A 17,228-nucleotide genomic window follows, 5' to 3' on the forward strand; every position below is an offset into this window, starting at 1 on the left:
CTCAAATGGGCAGCTGTTTTGATAAACTCAGATGTGGGAAATCGTGCCTTGTTGAAAATGAGAAATGCAAGCTGCCCTGGTTTACACTCTTTAAATAGGAAAACCTAACAGGCTTTCTGATCGGCTGTTGTTCAAACTTGGTGTTTATTCTTTAATTTTTTACGTTTTTTTTAATGTACGTATATGGGTCATCAAAAGGGTGGTAATCCTGTATACCCTCATGCTTCGGAAACCACGATGTAGCTTTTGTAACAAAAAGATGTTGCCAGAACTACATGCTGGTGACACCAGTGAAGATAGACACTGGTGACCCAAGACAATTTGGGTCTCGGCTCTTTTTGTGCCTTTTGGTTAGGCAAGAAGTGCCATTTGCAGAACTCGTGTCTAGGATTCTTGCGTGAAGGGGGGGAGGGGGGAGGGGCTGTCATCATCATCATCATCAGCCTATCTATGCCCAGTGCAGGGCAAAGGCCTCTTCCATTATTCTCCCATTATTCTCCAGTGCTAACTGCAACCAATTTATCCCCGCAAACTTCTTGATCTCATCTGCCCACCTAACTTTCTGCCGCCCCCTAACGCTCTTGCCTTTTCTACGGATCCACTCTGTTGCCCTTAACGACCAACGTTTATCTTGCCTTCGCATTACATGCCCTGCACACGTCCATTTCTTCTTAATTTCTACTAATATGTCCTTAACACACGTTTATCCCTGGCCCTCTCTTCTTGTCCCACAACGTTGTATACCTATCATGTTACACCCATGTGCTCGCTGAGTCGTCCTCAATTCAAGTTGAACCCTTTTAGTGAGCCTCCAAGTTTCTGCCCCGTAGTTGAGTACCAGTAAGATGCAGCTGTCATACACTTTCCTCTTCAGGGGCAATGGTAGGCTGCCACTCATTATCTGAGAATGCTGGCCCAATTTTCAGATAATTCTCGGAACGTAAGCGTGCTGTCAATGCGCAGGCTGCTCCCCGGTGTCCGGCGGCTGCGGGGTGGTCCCCGCGCGGGGCAACCTTCGCCAGTCCTCGTCCTCGGGGGGCGCGGGGGGCGGGGGGGGCCGGCGAGGGCCCCAGCGGGTGAGCTTCGACCCGCTGGCCCTGCTGCTGGACGCGGCCCTGGAAGGGGAGCTGGACCTGGTGCGCACCACCGTCGCACAGGTGCCCAACCCGAGCGCGGCCAACGACGAGGGCATCACCGCCCTGCACAATGCCATCTGCGCGGGGCACCTTGACATCGTCAAGTTCCTCGTCGAGTTTGGGTGCGACGTCAACGCCCAGGACAGCGACGGCTGGTGCGTGCTGCTTCTCTCTCCTCGCGCTCTCATCTCCCTCTGTCAGCAGTTCAATGCAGAGTCGGGCAGGTTGGCAAAGCAGTGTAGATTAACGATGGCACGAGGAGAAGGAATTGCAGCGACCAACTCTTTCTTCGTGTGTATTTGTCGAGCCGCCCTTTGCTCTGTGTGCTTGCACCTCTGTTTCAAGAAAGACGGTCCCAAAATCGCACGCGCTTTAGAATGAGCGCTGGCCGAAGCAGTGCCGGTGCTGGTTGCTTACCATTACGGACATAGCAGGGCAACCATAGTCTCGTGGTTGCGCAGGCAAGGCATCAAAGATTGCACTCGCATGGCTGGCGGCAGTGACAAAAACTGTGGTTGATTCCTCTATCAAAGGAATGGCTATAACACGAAAGTGAAATGTGCAGCAAAATCTGCAGCTGAGCATGATATGCGGGTTGGCAGCTGTCTTGTGGGTGTGCTTGGCGAGCGACGTCCTTCTGGGCTGTCGCTTCGGCAAAGGTGTACTGGCGTCATTTCAGTGACGGATATCATGTCAGTGAAATCTTGGTGTATCCCGGCATAAAACACTTTCGTGTCAAAATATAAAACCCGAAAACGAACAACCCTAAGTATAAAGTACCCTTTAGTACTAAAGGTTGCTTCCCCACAAGAAGACCCTGTGTGCAGGGGTGCACCCTTTACAGGCCGCCGCTTCGTTGTACTGGCATCACTTCCGTGACAGATATGACGTACCGTAAAAACTCGCGTATAATACGGACCCGCGTATAATACGAGGTGTAATTCGGGGACAGTAAAACCAGAAAAAAAGTTTTCATCCACATATAATGCGAGGTAAAGAGCACAGAAAACATTTATTTGCACTGCAGTTACCGTTCAGTCATTGTCAGTTCTCGCTGGTACTGTCTCCCGACGTCCGTTCAGTCATCGTCAGGTTCGCTGCCGCTGTCTCCTGAAGTCGCCTTGTCGGAAATGTCTTCCCACAGAAAGTGGTCCTCACCACGGAGCAAGATAAACAGGAGCACCGACTTCGCTCTCTCCTGCGGGCTCTTAATGTCCACCACTCGCGGAGCGCAATGTAGATGGCGCAGCGAATGGTCCGGCGGCTAAGCGGCCGGTGTTCCCCGTGCGCCGGCGGGAGCGTTGGCGGAACGCATTCCGTCGGCTTTTGTCGTCTGCTTCGGCGACGGTAGTTTTGGGTACGGAGTGCTTTGGGCCTGCGTCACTGGTCGGCGACTCTGGCTAGTTTCGGTTTCAAAATTGGGGCGATCCTAGCGGCAGGGTGCTGCGGCGTGGCCCTTCCCTTTCCCTCATCGTTTCTTTCTTTCCACACCACGCAAGCTTCCGCGCCTCCTCACGCATGCGCAACAGCTCACCGGCGCCAATATTTTTTTTTTCTTTCTCTGGGAGCGCACGGCGGGCCAGTTCGGTACGTGCGTAAGCGAGCCGGCGTGCGAAGAGCTGCGCGGGTTGCCTAAACGCCTGCACGGGCTGAAATTTTCGCTGCATTATAAAATATATACGAACGTATTCTAAATATGGGGCCGCGGGGGAAGGAGCGTCACCAGTCCTGCGCAGCTCTGTGGTGCAGCAACACAGGGCGAAACAGTTCGGCGAAGTTTCTCGTCTTCTCCAAAAATGACAGGTAAGCAAATTAGCTTTGTACAAGTTATAGTGATTAGAAGCCAACCGATTGCAGTGTTCTATTTTCACTTCGCACATGTAACGTGAAGTTAATGAGACATGTCAGTCGTCACGGAGTGGAAACTAATGTGCAAATATATCCCAGCCTTGCAGGTACGCAAAGTTTTAATAGAAGTAACGCGCATTCGGCGCGCAAAGTCTTGCTCGTAAGGTGAATTTGAGGCGGCATTGCCGTTTTGCGATTGCCTTAGTAACTGCTTGAACGTCAATTCAGGATTCTTATCGATGTATTTTTTGTTGTTTCTTGCAGTGGGTTTGAGTCTTGGGTGGGGTCCCAAGTCGAGGACGGTTCGAGACTTCATTGGACGTTTCCTGTGGTGAATCACCTCAACCCTTCCAAAGTTATCACGCTGCACCTGCTCACAAAGAAGGCAAGCTCCACTGTACGCGCTTCTTGTCATTGACTGCGTACCTATTACCACGGCGATTGTTGGCGCGGGGTGGCGTGCCCTAACCAATTTTTCCGGTGCCATCTTGCTCCAAAACGGATATTTGCGGCAAAACTGCTGCCAAACGTTGCTTCAGTGCTCCGAAAAATCTGACGTAAAACCGCGGTGTTCAATGCCAGTCAATTTGCACAGGGAGCAGTGGAATGCCAAGCCGAAATAAATGCGTTGTCTGCAGCTGCCATTGCAAGCGTTTCGCTCACAAAAAAAAAAGGGTAGCATTGCCGGCTTTGCTGTTCAATCTAACCTGCGCGCACGCGCCATGTCATCTTATCGCGAGTGGCTTTGCTGTTTCATAGTTCTAAAGTTAGAATCGATATCGGACAGGATGAGATAAGAGGCGCTGCCCAGACACGAGCTAGGGAGTAGCGTGTGACAACCTAGCCGATATCTGCAAGTAATGAGCTCGGTACATGCGGCTTACAATACAGGAAAATTTTTTTCTGCGCGTTCCCCCCCCCCCCCCCCCCCCTCACAATCAGACTGTTTACACGCCATTAAAAGAAAAGACGGGTGCCGCTCGATTTGTGTTGCGATTGTGTTCTGTATTATACGACGTGGTTGCGCATTATTTTTGTACGCAGATATAATCTAGCAATGAGTGGTCAATAGTGCGGTTATTGTGTTGCAACAGTTTTTTTTCTCGCTTCATTTTGTTGGTGTGAACAAGATTTCTCGGAAGTGTATGGTCGGGTCAACGCTTCCTTTCAGAGTTTGCGTTAACTGGCCCAAAAGGCAGGCGTTGAAGCATACCTGTGCGTGCTTTCTTTTAAATTATAGGTTCCCGTTTACTGTGTCTCTGAACTGAAACTAATTTTTTGAATGTCCAAACATTCCCGTCTCGAGGCGAGCCCAAGAAATAAGTATAAATTGAATGGAACTTTCAAGTTCTTTCCTTCCCCCGTCGAGGTGTGCGCGAAAAAAATATGTATAGTGATTAGAACTTTCGAAGTTATTCTTGCGTAATCAGTTATTGTGTACCTAAATGTGCATCTTGCACGTTTTTTTCCTATTCTGCAATGTTGCATATCTAAATTTGCATGTCATATTTTTGCTTAAAGTCCAACAGAGTGTACATAAAATGTATGTGCATTATATTTTGTGTAGTGCATGTGTTTTCATGAATTCGAATCAAAGATGTCTTCAAATGAATTTTGAATAAAAGAAAAGCGAAAAGAATGTTTGTGTAACGCTCCAATTATTATCGCCACAAAGACAACAATTCGACACCGGAAAACATACTATTACCACCATGTTTTCTTTGTTCAATTGTTAAACACGTTACAGCACACACATACCAAACGACGGGCGGCGGGCATTCCGAGGCATCGCCGCCGCTCGTCCAACTTTCGCGCCTGGTGCCATTGCCGAGCGGCCCATGAGCAGCGACCGGCGGCAGGCGCGGAAGTTGGGCGAGCGTCGGCGCGGCCGGACTTGAGGAGCGGCGAACGCGCACTTTCATGAAAGTGCGCGCCCGCCGCGCCTCCAGCCCGGCCGTGGCGTCGGTTGCTGCGGCCGGCGCGCGGCGGCCCGGACCGGCTGCCGCGGGAAAAATGACGTCATCAGCGTCCGCAACGTCACCAACCTCCTTTCCCCTCGCCACTCGTTGCCATGACGACAAATGCAACGTTTTTCAGACGCCACGTACCACTAGGGGAGGATTTGGCGCTGTTGGCGCGAATTACGCGGGACCACGGTGGATGCGAGAGAGGCCGCCCCGTGCCTGCGTTGGCGCCCCTTCGCGTTCATTGCGCTCCTCCTTCGCACGGCTTGGTTAACTTGTTCGACAGCACCTTCTGGGTAACCCGAACCCGACGGAATTGAGTGGTCGTACGGCACGGCAAAGATGCGTTAAGGATTGGTTTGCATGGCGGGAAAACAAAATGTAGAGCGCACATATAGACATATGGCTGCTATACAAACACTACCTTTTGCGCAGTGCTTGGCGAAAATGTGACTCCGTTTTGTAAATTTGTCAACACCAATTCGGCTGTGTTTTAACAGGTTTTACAAAAGGCGAAAGGAGCAACTGGTTCTGATCACTAGCGATTATAAAAGTTGCCTCAGCTTTCTCGCCGTTCTCCAACTTACGTCCAAACCAGAGTGTGCCTAGAACACGGACCGGCAGTCACACGCTCATCAGAAAATAACAGAAACGCGATAACATCACCCGAGACTGCCCGCGATGTAGCGATCTGCTCAAGATCGAAGCCCTGACAGTGCGGTCTTTTCACAAGCCTTCATTTCGCGATATTTGAATTCGTCCGGACCCTATATCTCTGTGGTGATGACTCGCCAAAAGAAAAGGTTTGACGAGCCGGTTGTTTTGCTGGTCAGCCGCTTAAAGAACAAAAAATGCCGGGAACCCCCGTAGGCCCAAAATTGCAGCCATGCAAATCGCAGCATTTTATTTGGAGTCCACGGCGTTATCGACGAGATAACACGACTGTAGAGCGACAGTGAACATCAGGCGGTAAGTTGCGGTATGAGTTACAATGAAGGTTGCGTTTGATATTCTTGGGTGCCTTATCAAGATGACAGTGTTTTTGTACACTTATTACAACAGGGCAGCTATCCAATTCAGTCACTGGCACAGAAATGTGTGTCTCATTGCCGTTTGCCGATGGAGACTCCGGCCGACCCTTGTAAGCATTGTTCGTGCGCAGAAGCGGCATAAATAATTAAGCAGTCGGCCGGATAGCGGGCCAACAACAGAGAGTAATTTTTGCGCTGCTTCGATTTGTCGTAAGCAGAATCACGCTAGACTGCATGTTGTGGCGTTTCATATTACTCTTGCTCATTCTTTGGTGATTCTAAAGTCGTCGTCGTTAAGTTGTGTCTTACATCTGCTGGGTTAGTACAATATTCTTAGCGGGTCTTCATAATGTCAGAATAAACGCCCCCCGATAGGGAATAAGCGATCGCCATGTATGCGGTGGCGTGCGATTATCTGCGCCGTCTATTCCGGCTGAGCACGGGTGTTTAAATTCCGCGCGTGCAGGCATTCCTCCTGCATAGTAGGACAGGCATACGACAGACGTCGTTGCGAAAGAAACGACGCCTCTGGGGAGAGCGAAGAAGGGAAGAGCCATGTACAGAGGCACAGCGACGAGAGGGCAAACGAAGGAGGAAGAGAGCAAAGGGAAAGCTGGGCGGCCGGCGGCGTGTGGACATTATCGGCCCGAACAAAAGAATTTTTCTGGGCCACAGTCGGCGCTCCTCTTTATATCTTGCTTCGTGGTCCTCACCATCAAGGGCGTTCGAGATGCCCATTTCTTAAAAGAGCGACTGACGAGCTCCTCTGGGATGCTGGCCCACGCATCCGCGATCCAGCCACAAAGCACCGCCGGAGAAGCACGCGTCAGCCATCCGGTAGTTGTCACTTATGGGTCTCCTGACCTCATCCACTCTTGGTAGCAGGACCTGGTGCAATCTTTGAAAGGCTTGTTGATGCAAACGCCTAGCGGTTGCAGCTGGGATGTCATTCCTCCTGGAATGACAATAAGTTCGGTGCGGGGTTCGCGCAACAACTTCTTCACGGAATCGGCCAGGTTGCAGTGAAAGGCTTCCAACACGAGCACTGACGGGAACCCCCAACAGTGCTCCAGGCCACCGACACCACACAGACTTTATCCAGTCAAGCACCAGTTGCTTTTTCCACCCGCGAACACTGCCTTCGGTGACGCCGAACTGTCGTCCTGCGGCGCAATTCCTGATGGTCTCGGCACATAAAATAACTTTAAATTGCAGCCGAATATTGTCTTCATGCACCCGACATCGTGATAGACTTGTGGTGAACGTGCCGATCCTCCGCATGGTCAAAACAATCAAAATGGCGCCGGCTGAGAGAAGCAGCAGCCAGCTAACGCCACCGCAAGATGGCGCACCCTCCGCTGAAACCGAAACCGAAAGTGCAAATTTTCGGCTGAAAACTTTGGGATCCACATATAATACGAGGCACAAATTTTACATAGTAAAATTTGGAAAAAAACCTCGTATTATATGCGGGTTTTTACGGTAAGTGAAATCTTCATGAATTCTGGAATAAAACACTTTTGTGTTAAAACAAAAAGGGAAATTACAGCCAAGTTTTATCTCATGCTGTGCAAAATGCACGCGAGGTACTATTGCACACTACACGCACGCACCACGCAGAAAAAGAAGCACATGGGAGGCAGTTACCGTATTTTCCGGTCTATAAGTCGCACGTTTGTATAAGTCGCACCCCCCTCAAAATGACAGTTTTTCCGAAAAAAAAAAAAACGTATATAAGTCGCACCGGTGTAAAGCAAGACGCACCGGTGTACAAGACGCACTTGTTAATTAGGTAAGCTTATGGTGTATCAAATCGTTAGAAAGTGCGGCAAAAGTACGTGGTTGCAGTGGTCGCCGCCATTGAACGCATCCCCCAGTAAGGAGGGCTAGACATGTGCTTCTACTGTCCAAAGTCGAGACAGAACAAACTTCTCAAAAAGGGTTTATTGATGCACACAGATGGCATGTACTTACAGACAGCGTTCAGGCAAAACCATCGAAGTGTTCTTCCTCCGACTTGCTAACAAAGAATTCAGCAACTTCAAGCGCATCGCTGTCGTCCTCCGACTCACTGATGTCTTCTTTGCCAACCTCATAACCACTCACGGACCGGATCACTCCGGCCTTTATGAACCCGGCTACAACTGTTTTTGTAGGAATGGAGTTCCAAGAGTCGGAGACCCATTTGGCCAAACGTCGCGTGTCTCTTGCGTGCTGTCGTAAATCAGCGCAATCAAGGTGTCATGGCGGACGGAAGTCAGCCCAATAAAGGTGTCATGGCGGATGGAAGTGACGCGAACGGAAGCGGCCCGAAAATCGAAACTTATCAGAAAGCTGTCATTTTAAAAATTAGCATTACATTTACCTCCTCCGAAGTAACTCTCTGTAACAATTTATCAGCTGCATTTTGTTTTTGCAACCCAGTTTGATGTTACTTTGAAATTATTATAACTGTAATTACCGTATTTACTCGCGTAATCCTCGCACCCCTAATGTGAGCCACCAAAACTTGGATTTTTTGGTTCCTCGCATAATCCTCGCACCCCCAACTTTGCAGCACCGAAAGTTGCCTGCTCGCGAAACCCGCATGGTGCACGCGCTCTCCAACGCGCGCCCTCCCCCGCCGCCTCTCCGTTCGGCGTAGAGCGCTGTGTATCCAAGGCCATCCAGGCGCCCTAACAACCTGCATGGCTACTCCCTAACAGGCGCCCTAACACGCTACTCACACTGTACTTGAGCCGGTTTCGCGCATGTTTCGCGTGCGCGCAACTAGACGGTGTTCGCGCAGCCCGCTGCCGTGTCGTCGTGTAATCGTGTCGCCGTCGTGGTCCCGCCGTTGAGCGGCAGCAGTCAGTGAGTCACTCGCGTCAGTGGTGGATAGCTCGCTGCCGTTTTGAGAACTTTTTGATCTAATTGTTTTGTGCTTGGTGCCGCTTCGCCATGGGGAGGAACGCCAGCTACACTGCCGCTTTCAAATTGAAAGTGAAAGAGTACGCGATCGAACACGGCAACCGTGCCGCAGGCAGGCGCTTCGGCGTCACCGACTTCAACGTGCGTTACTGGAGTAGGGCACGCACATACGAAGACGAGATAGGGCGCGCGCCAGAAAGCAAAGGCGGCAATTTCATGATCGCTGATCGACGGGAGACTGTTTACGTTGTAAATAATGAAATAAAAAGAAATAGCTGCTGTTGGCAACACTGAGCTGACCTATACAAAAAACGACCGCTACATTTAGCGGGATTGCCATAAGGCAAATTGGCAACACTGTGCACCGGATTTTTTTTTTTCTCCCGCATAATTCTCGCACCCCTAACTTTGCATTGACTTTTCTGAAAAAAAAAGTGCGAGGATTATGCGAGTAAATACGGTACTGCGCATAGCAGAAAGTGGCATGCGGTTGTAGCAGGTCATTATCATTGTTTTTTACTAGAAAAAGCTGCAAATTCTTATGTTTAACGTCCCAAGGCGACATATGAGCTATGAGAAACGCTTTAGCGGTGGGCTTTTAGACCTTAGAGCTGTGTCTCTTAACGTGCGCTGGCCACGCACGGCCGCCGCGAAACAAATTTATTCCACCCACAAGTCGCACCGGTACATGAGACGCAGCAACGAAAATTTCAGAAAAAAAAAAATGCAACTTATACACCGGAAAATGCGGTATGTCCTTTTGGTGGGCACGGGCACGTTATCAGCAAGGCAAAAAGGAGGGACTCCACAAGTCCTTGCAACTGCTTCATCTGCCAATAATAAAAAAAATAATAAATAAATAAAAAATGAAGGAAGCTCAGGAAGAGTTGAAGGTAGTGAAGCTGTTAGCAACCTTTGTGACCGTCATCCCACGACTGCAGCCGATTTGCTTCTTCTTCACTGCCGCAATGAACGTTACTCCATCATTGTTGCTAAAAGTGTTAGCTCCTTCCATTTTTTTGGACTTGATAATCATCGGACGTCAGCTTGGAGGGGCGTACGCTATAGGGGTATTCACACGAAAAAGAAATCCGCCTTTGGCTCCTAGGAGTGCGCATCACGTGATTCCTATGTCACGGTTTCTCTCCGGCGCACCGCTCCCATCGGAGGTGGGAGCTTCTGCTCGCGAGCTACAAACGATCCGATGCTTGGCGGCAAAGGCGGCGGGATTTCGTCTGTTCGTCGGGGAGCTGGCCGCGACTCAAGTTCTAGAGCACTTGCAGGCACTGTATTTTTATTGCTTCTTATTACAATAGACGCGAAAATGCGCCGCGCACACGACAGGCGCATTGAGCGAGCCGTGTATACTACCAGCACGGTCGCTGGGCGAGCGGCGGCCGCGAAGTGGCGCAGACCGGCGCAGGTAGCTCGAGCGATAGCTTGTTATCGCTCCCCGAGGTGTAAACAGAGCTGCACATGCGAGAAAAGGGATAATGATGTGATGGAAAGTAGCATTAAAAATTGACATCTGCGCCGCTTGCGAGAGCGGCAATCGAATATTCATCGCAGTGTTAAGCCTAACATCTGTATGCGGGCCCGTAGGCGGACCGGCCGGCTGCTTTCATCGCGAACATCCCCACCCACTGCCTCGCGCGTCGCGCGCCGTTCTCTACCCGCGGCAGCGCCTACATCGCGTCCACGGCCAATTTTTGGGCGGCTGGCAGGATCAGTACGTAGGGGCTTTAGCGCAAATTGCCGCCGTGGCGGAATCGGCGGTGCTACGGCAGCTCTCTTAGAGAGGGGCGACTGCAAACACTGATGTCCGTCCGACAGACGCAACCTCCATGTGAGCGAAGGAGCTGGCCAAGCGGAATTCCGCCTGCGGTGATGTCACGACCTCCTTCGGATTTCTCCGCTGAAACGCTCCGTCGTGTGAATACCCCTTATGACGTGTCTTTCTCCTCCTGAGCAAGTGTTGCCACGATTAAGGCAAACGCGCTAAAGGTGTGTGTGTTTTTTTTCCTTTTTTTTTTTTTGAGTCTTGGTCAATGTCCCTCCAATGTCCCTAAGTGGGTATGCTTGGCTTGCTAGCCAAGAACGCTCGGCGGTCATCGCGAGACATGCACATACGAGCGCCCGGCATTTTCATGGTTTCGTTAACTGCCTAGCGGTCGCTGCAATGCCCGCACTTACATGCGTGTGCTCGGCAATTTCTTGGTAAGCTGTAAGGCAGCTGTAAGGCAGGTACCATGCGTAAAACAAATGTATTCAGGAACTTCTGCCGAGCAAATGTCTTGTAAACCGCAACAATCTCTGCTCTTTCTTTCACCACAGTGGTGTGGAAAGATTTGTTCCAGCTTTGATTGGCATCAAACGTTTGTGATCGTTGTGCAGGCGCAATTTGCTTATGCTCGTGAACATGCCTGTTGCTGTCGGTGCTTGCCTATTGGCCTCGAGGACATACCGTGGCGCCACCTATGAGTGACGTCACTTGTAGGACGCCGAATCGTGTTGTCGTCTGCTACAACACATTTCCCGTGCGTATGCGGAAGCGTGTTTTTTTGTTGTGGCCACCGTCTCGCCCCCTCCTTGTGGATTTGATGCAAATTACCAAAAAAGTTGTCTGTAAACCAAATATTTCGAGCAAGCAATCAGCAACTCGCTTGTTCCCGGCGACACCGCCGCGTTTAGGTACCATCGCGACCCACAGCTACGCAGCCAGCTAACGCCAAGGACGATGCAACTGATGCCGAGAAAAGTACGCTGTAAATTCATTATGAAATACTTGTGTCGGTACATGCGTGTGCAAGGAAACACCTTGTAACAGCGACGGAAACGCGTCGCTCAATTATGATCTCGCCACGCGAACTGCTCGTATTGCCTGGTAAATGAATGACTACGCGAGAACGGTGATCGGATTGCTTCGCCGCACATGCTTAAAAGTATTGTTATGGTCTGTAGTTTGCCTTAATCAGTGCCTATTTCCCCTACGATGTTTTTATAGTCATGCCCGGATTTGATTGACGATTACTGCCGTAGCGTGTACTCTGCACGGCTGATGTTTACTTTCGCGACTTGTCCGCAATGTATGAACGGTATGAACTCGAGTTTTTAACGCCTTCGCGCGGGTCTGAACAAGGCTATATTTAGTTTTCGTTAGGTGTTCGGCGTGGTAATTTATAATTGCAGCGTGTTTTGTATGTTTAAAGTGAGCCGGCCTTTCTCAAGCATAAATTTCGAAACTCACGACTGCTCACAGAAGGCGAGCCTGCGTACGAGGCGAAACACGTCGTTAATGATTTCGGGTAATTGGGGAGATTTAGAATGGAGAGCCGAGCGTTGGGGGCCCCCAAGAAGTTAGCGGAACCCAAACACAACACGCGCGTGCGCGACGGGAGGGCCTTCAACAGCTCGCAGCCGGCTTCGGATGCACGTAATCGGATGTTGAGAACTTTAGGCTTGGCGTCGCAGAATATATTTCATCGCCGTTAGAGTTGCGAGTGACAGCCCCTAACAAAACGTTTCACCGCGCTGGAAACTCTGTAAGCGCGGTGATTTCCGTTGAAGCGATCGACGATCAAGATACCTGCACGGCCTCGGCCGATTCTTGCGCGCAAGCATAGCCATCCTTCGGCCGCTCGCCTCACCGGCGTGAACGGGCCGGCGCTGCCGGGACCGACCTCCGCGGCCGGTCGGCGTAAATCGTGGCAGATATTTGAGCATCGCTTTGAAAACCACAGCTGATGACACTACCTATCAGAATTTTTCATCACACTAACATCCACTTTCACCAATCTGTAACTTCTTTGTTGTTGTTGCTGCCGCGAGCTGCGTCGGTTCGAGCCGCACCGTTGGCCGTGCGGGCAGGCACGGCGGGAGCGTGTGCTTCTGCGAGCAGTTAACGCTATACGATTTCCTGCTTTATACATTTCTTGCAAACAAGAGAAATCTAGAAACTTCACTTGGCGATCGCCGTAGTCCACATTGTTGATCGGGGAAACAAGCCGCTGCTTACGCTTCGGTTGCATACGTAGTACACCGCCACGCTCATGGTGGTTGCGGGTAATCTACCACAGTTGATACGGTTATAAATTCCCCATGAGGTCGAACTGCGCTTGAAGCACTGAGAATTAACTTCAAACGAAGGAAATTAACACGAAAACACTTTTAGAACGCGCTTCCTAAGCGAAGTGTCACGCGCTGCAAGCCAACTACGCAGCAAGATAGGAACGGTGATCCTACAAGTGACGTCAAAACGATCGCAGCGCCGGCCTCTCCAGTGGTGGGCCTCGCGGCCTATAGACAGTAACCGGTGGCAGCAGTGTTGTAAAGCTGCTGCCAAGCGCCTTCGGAAGGAGGACGGAGGGGCGTCGCAATGTCATCTTTGAATGACTGCATTTCTCTGCTCTGGTACAACACGAGACGGAGTCTGTGGAAGAGTTGGCAACCGATCTTCACGCCTGCTCCAAACACTGCAAGAAAAGTTCACCTGTGACTAATTAGGTGTCAAAGTCAGAGACAGGCAGCTGTCGGCGAAATTGCGACTTGGCACAAATCTGGTGTTGGAGAAAGCCCTAGACGCAATGCGGCAAGTCGGAACGGTGCGACAGCAGCAGGCAGAGGTGACTCCTGACGAACCCAGTGCCAACGAGGTAGGCTGTGCCCATCAGAACAACTCGCAAGCCATTCTCTGGCTCCAGGGATCCACGTTTTGCCCACTTTCTGGAAAGCCTGCACCGGAACAACTGCTACCATCATCGAGAAGGTTCAGCATACTACAAGCCAAAGCAGAAATTTCTTCACCTGTCTAGGAGCAATTCAAGGCGAACACCTTATTCATCTTCAATACGTAGCTCACCCCAACGCATTCAGATTCAGTTGCACGAGAACACCGCACGGGAGCTCCAATGAATGGAGAAGCCACCTCTTGGTCAATGAGCCAACTGAATAATGTGCGCCAATGGTGTTCGTGCCCTCAGTAGATGTGCGGATCGTGCGTGGCTTTGCCGTGTCCGGGGAAAAGGGCATCCTGGTGGTTGAGCCAAAGCCAGGGTTGTTTTGGACCTTCATGGCCCCCTGGCAGAGGCAACACACCACTTCGGCCCCCGCTTCCCGTAGACGGTGCCCCCAGTCTGACCCGACCTGGGGGGAATCAGCCAGTCGCGTTTTCCTGTCCTCTTCTTCATTCTTTTGCTTTCCTATCATCTTTCCTAACCCTGTCCTGTCATCTCCTTTCTTCTTTGTTTCCATGCTTCTCCAGGCGGCGAGGGTTAACCCTGTGCAAAGACATCACTCTTGATTTCAAGCATAGGGTTATAGTGGCAAGGTACGGTTAGCGTGTGCTGAAAAAGCCACGTTCCCTTGTTGGGCTCGGTGGTGGGCGACCGGCCTTGCCACCGAACACATACTTGTTGTATGGCATCTTCAAATCCCTTTTCTATGAATCGCTCTCTTAAAAGGGGGCGCACCGAGGCAACCACCTTCGAATTTTTTGTCTCAAAGAAGCAAGAGTGTTTTCCACGCTTTCACGTGATGCACTCGGAAAATGAGAACACAACAATGAGAAAGATGTCACCATTTCTTGTGTCCAAATGCCTGTCGAACCTCATTGGGGCTGGCTACAAGGCACAAAAGATGTCCAATGGCGACCTGCTGATTGAAGTTAAAGATAAGACTCAATGTGACAAGCTCCTCAAAGTTGACAAAATTGGTGACACTGCTGTTACTGTCAGTCCTCACCGCTCCATGAACACCGTGCGTGGTGTTATAAGTGAAGCAGACCTCCTAGACCTTACTGAAAATGAACTCCTCGAAGGCTTCCATGAGCAAAATGTCATCAAAGTTCAGCGGATAGTCATCCGCCGTGAAAACAAAGAAATCCTTACCAAACACATTGTTCTCACCTTTGGCACAACGGTTCTCCCGGAGACCGTAGAAGCTGGCTACGTGAAAATCCGAGTCAGACCTTACATCCCCAACCCGCGCCGGTGCTATACTTGTCAGAAATTCGGCCACGGATCACAGAGTTGCAGGGGTAAGCAGACATGTGCAAAATGCAGCAAAACCGACCATGTGTCGGAAAGCTGCACTGCCCCACCACACTGTGTCAACTGCAGCGGTGACCATGCTGCATACTCACGCTCATGCCAGCAATGGAAAAAAGAAAAAGAAATCATTGCGTTGAAAGTAAAAGAAAACATCTCTTACCCCGAAGCACGCAGGCGTCTTGCTATCACGCATAAGATAGCATACGCCGACGTGGCGCGTCAGGGGGCGGCGCCACGTGCGGCAACCGTCCAATCAGGGACCTCGTTGAGAGGGCCTGAGGAGACATCTTCAGCCCCCCAGGTGCAAACAGCGACACCTGCTGCACGTCAAGGAAATGGTGGCCCGAAAATGGCCAATGTGTCAGCTGCAGCCTCGCGGTCTGCACAGCTGACTAACACCACTGAGACGGTTGTAACCTCACAGGAGAACCGGAGGCCAGCCAAGGCCCCAGGTCTCAAACCGTCAACAAAGAAGCCTTCTTTGGAGGCTATGGACACAAGTGAGCCATCCTCTGCGTCAATCACGCCGAAGGATCGCCACAAACCACTGGAGCGTACGAACTCCCAGGAACTGATAAAAAAAGCAGAGCTCCCTAAGGTGTCTCCTACTGGAAAAGGCTCTGGCAGCTAACAAGCTGAGCCTGTCTTTAGTAACAAACTTCTCAATACTAGCAATGGCTTTTTGTAGTGTACTGCAGTGGAACTGCAGGGGGCTTCTGAAAAACTTGGATGATGTTAAAGAGCTGCTCTGGGAGCATGCACCTCTGGCAGTGTGTCTCCAAGAAACCCACTTAAGCAGCAAACACACAGACTTTTTACCCCAGTACATCACATACAGAAAGGACAGGCAAAACACCAACCAACCATCGGGTGGTGTGGCTATTATCCTTCAAAGGTCAACCACAGCTAAGGAAGTTAAACTCAGGACTGAACTAGAGGCTGTAGCTGTGAGAGTTATATGGTTGCAGCGACTAATAACAATTTGCTCCATTTACATTCCCCCAGACAAGCGACTACAGAAATCTGAATTTGAAAATCTAATGGACCAGCTCCCAGAGCCGTACATAATAGCAGGAGACTACAATGCCCATCATCCTCTCTGGGGCTGTGAAAACTACGATTCAAGAGGGCGAATGATAGAAAAATTACTAGTCTCCACTGGAGCTTGCATATTGAACAAAAAGAAGCCCACATACTTTAGTCCCACGCACACAACATCCTCATCAGTTGACTTAGCGCTCTGCACTGCTACTCTCTTCCCACTACTGGACTGGCACGTCCTGGATGACCCTTATGGAAGCGACCACTTTCCAATCGTGCTGAAAGAAAAGGTAGTGTCGACACATGGGCAGAACAGTGTACCACGATGGAGGATGGGGTCTGCGGACTGGAAAAAGTTTCGACAGCTCACCTGTCTTCCACGTGGCTATCTAGATTCACTGGACATCGACAGCGCACTTTCCTTTATCGAAAAGCACATAATTGAAGCAGCTAGTGAATGTATCCCACAAAGTTCTGGAAATCCAAAAAGAAATCCGATTCCTTGGTGGAATGAGGACTGCCAAAGTGCTAGGAAAAAACAAAATGCAGCATGGCGCCTTTTCCGTAACTCTCCCACGACTGAAAACTACATAAACTTCAAACGCATCAAATCCCAATCGAGGAGAGTGAGACGGATAGCAAAAAGTGAGAGTTGGGCGAAGTACATAGAGGGCATTAACTCTTACACCGACCAAAATAAAGTATGGAATAGGATACGCAAACTGCAAGGGCAGCAGACTTGCCCCCGCCCTCTAGTTGATAATGCTGGTGGCACTCTGGAAGATCAGGCGGATGCATTGGGAGCATACTTTGAGTCGGTTACTAGTGCAGCGCACTACTCAGCCAAGTTTCTTAAATTGAAACGTAGAGAAGAAAAACTGCAACTTCATCGTAAATCACCTCCAAGTGAGGCATATAATTCTGAGTTTTCTATTGCTGAGTTCGAAGCTTGCCTAAACACACTTGGTAAAGCAGCACCTGGACCTGATAATATTCACTATGAAATGATCAAGAACTTGCACCCAGAAACTCAACTTGCATTACTATCACTTTTTAATAGGATCTGGAACAATGGATATATCCCTCCAAGGCTGAAAGAGGCCATTGTTGTTCCAGTATTGAAGGAAGGGAAGGACCCAGCAGTTGCATCGAGCTACAGACCTATAGCTCTGACTAGCTGTTTGTGCAAAGTATTTGAAAAAATGATCAACCGAAGATTAATGCATTTTCTAGAAGCAAACAGGCTCCTGG

General features: G+C 50.2%; 1 protein-coding gene across 1 annotated transcript in view; it reads left to right on the forward strand.

Annotated features, from left to right (window-relative positions):
- Nucleotides 1-17,228, forward strand: part of LOC144141226 (uncharacterized) — a 71,955-nt gene that overhangs the window by 41,890 nt on the left and 12,837 nt on the right. The window contains exon 9 of the mRNA XM_077672782.1: nt 964-1,291. Coding sequence (XP_077528908.1) covers nt 964-1,291 — 328 coding nt within the window. The remainder of the gene's footprint in view (nt 1-963; nt 1,292-17,228) is intronic.

This window comes from Haemaphysalis longicornis, unplaced genomic scaffold (assembly GCF_048455015.1).
Source record: "Haemaphysalis longicornis isolate Haplotype H1 unplaced genomic scaffold, Haemaphysalis longicornis Haplotype H1 scaffold_6, whole genome shotgun sequence".
Taxonomy (NCBI): domain Eukaryota; kingdom Metazoa; phylum Arthropoda; class Arachnida; order Ixodida; family Ixodidae; genus Haemaphysalis; species Haemaphysalis longicornis.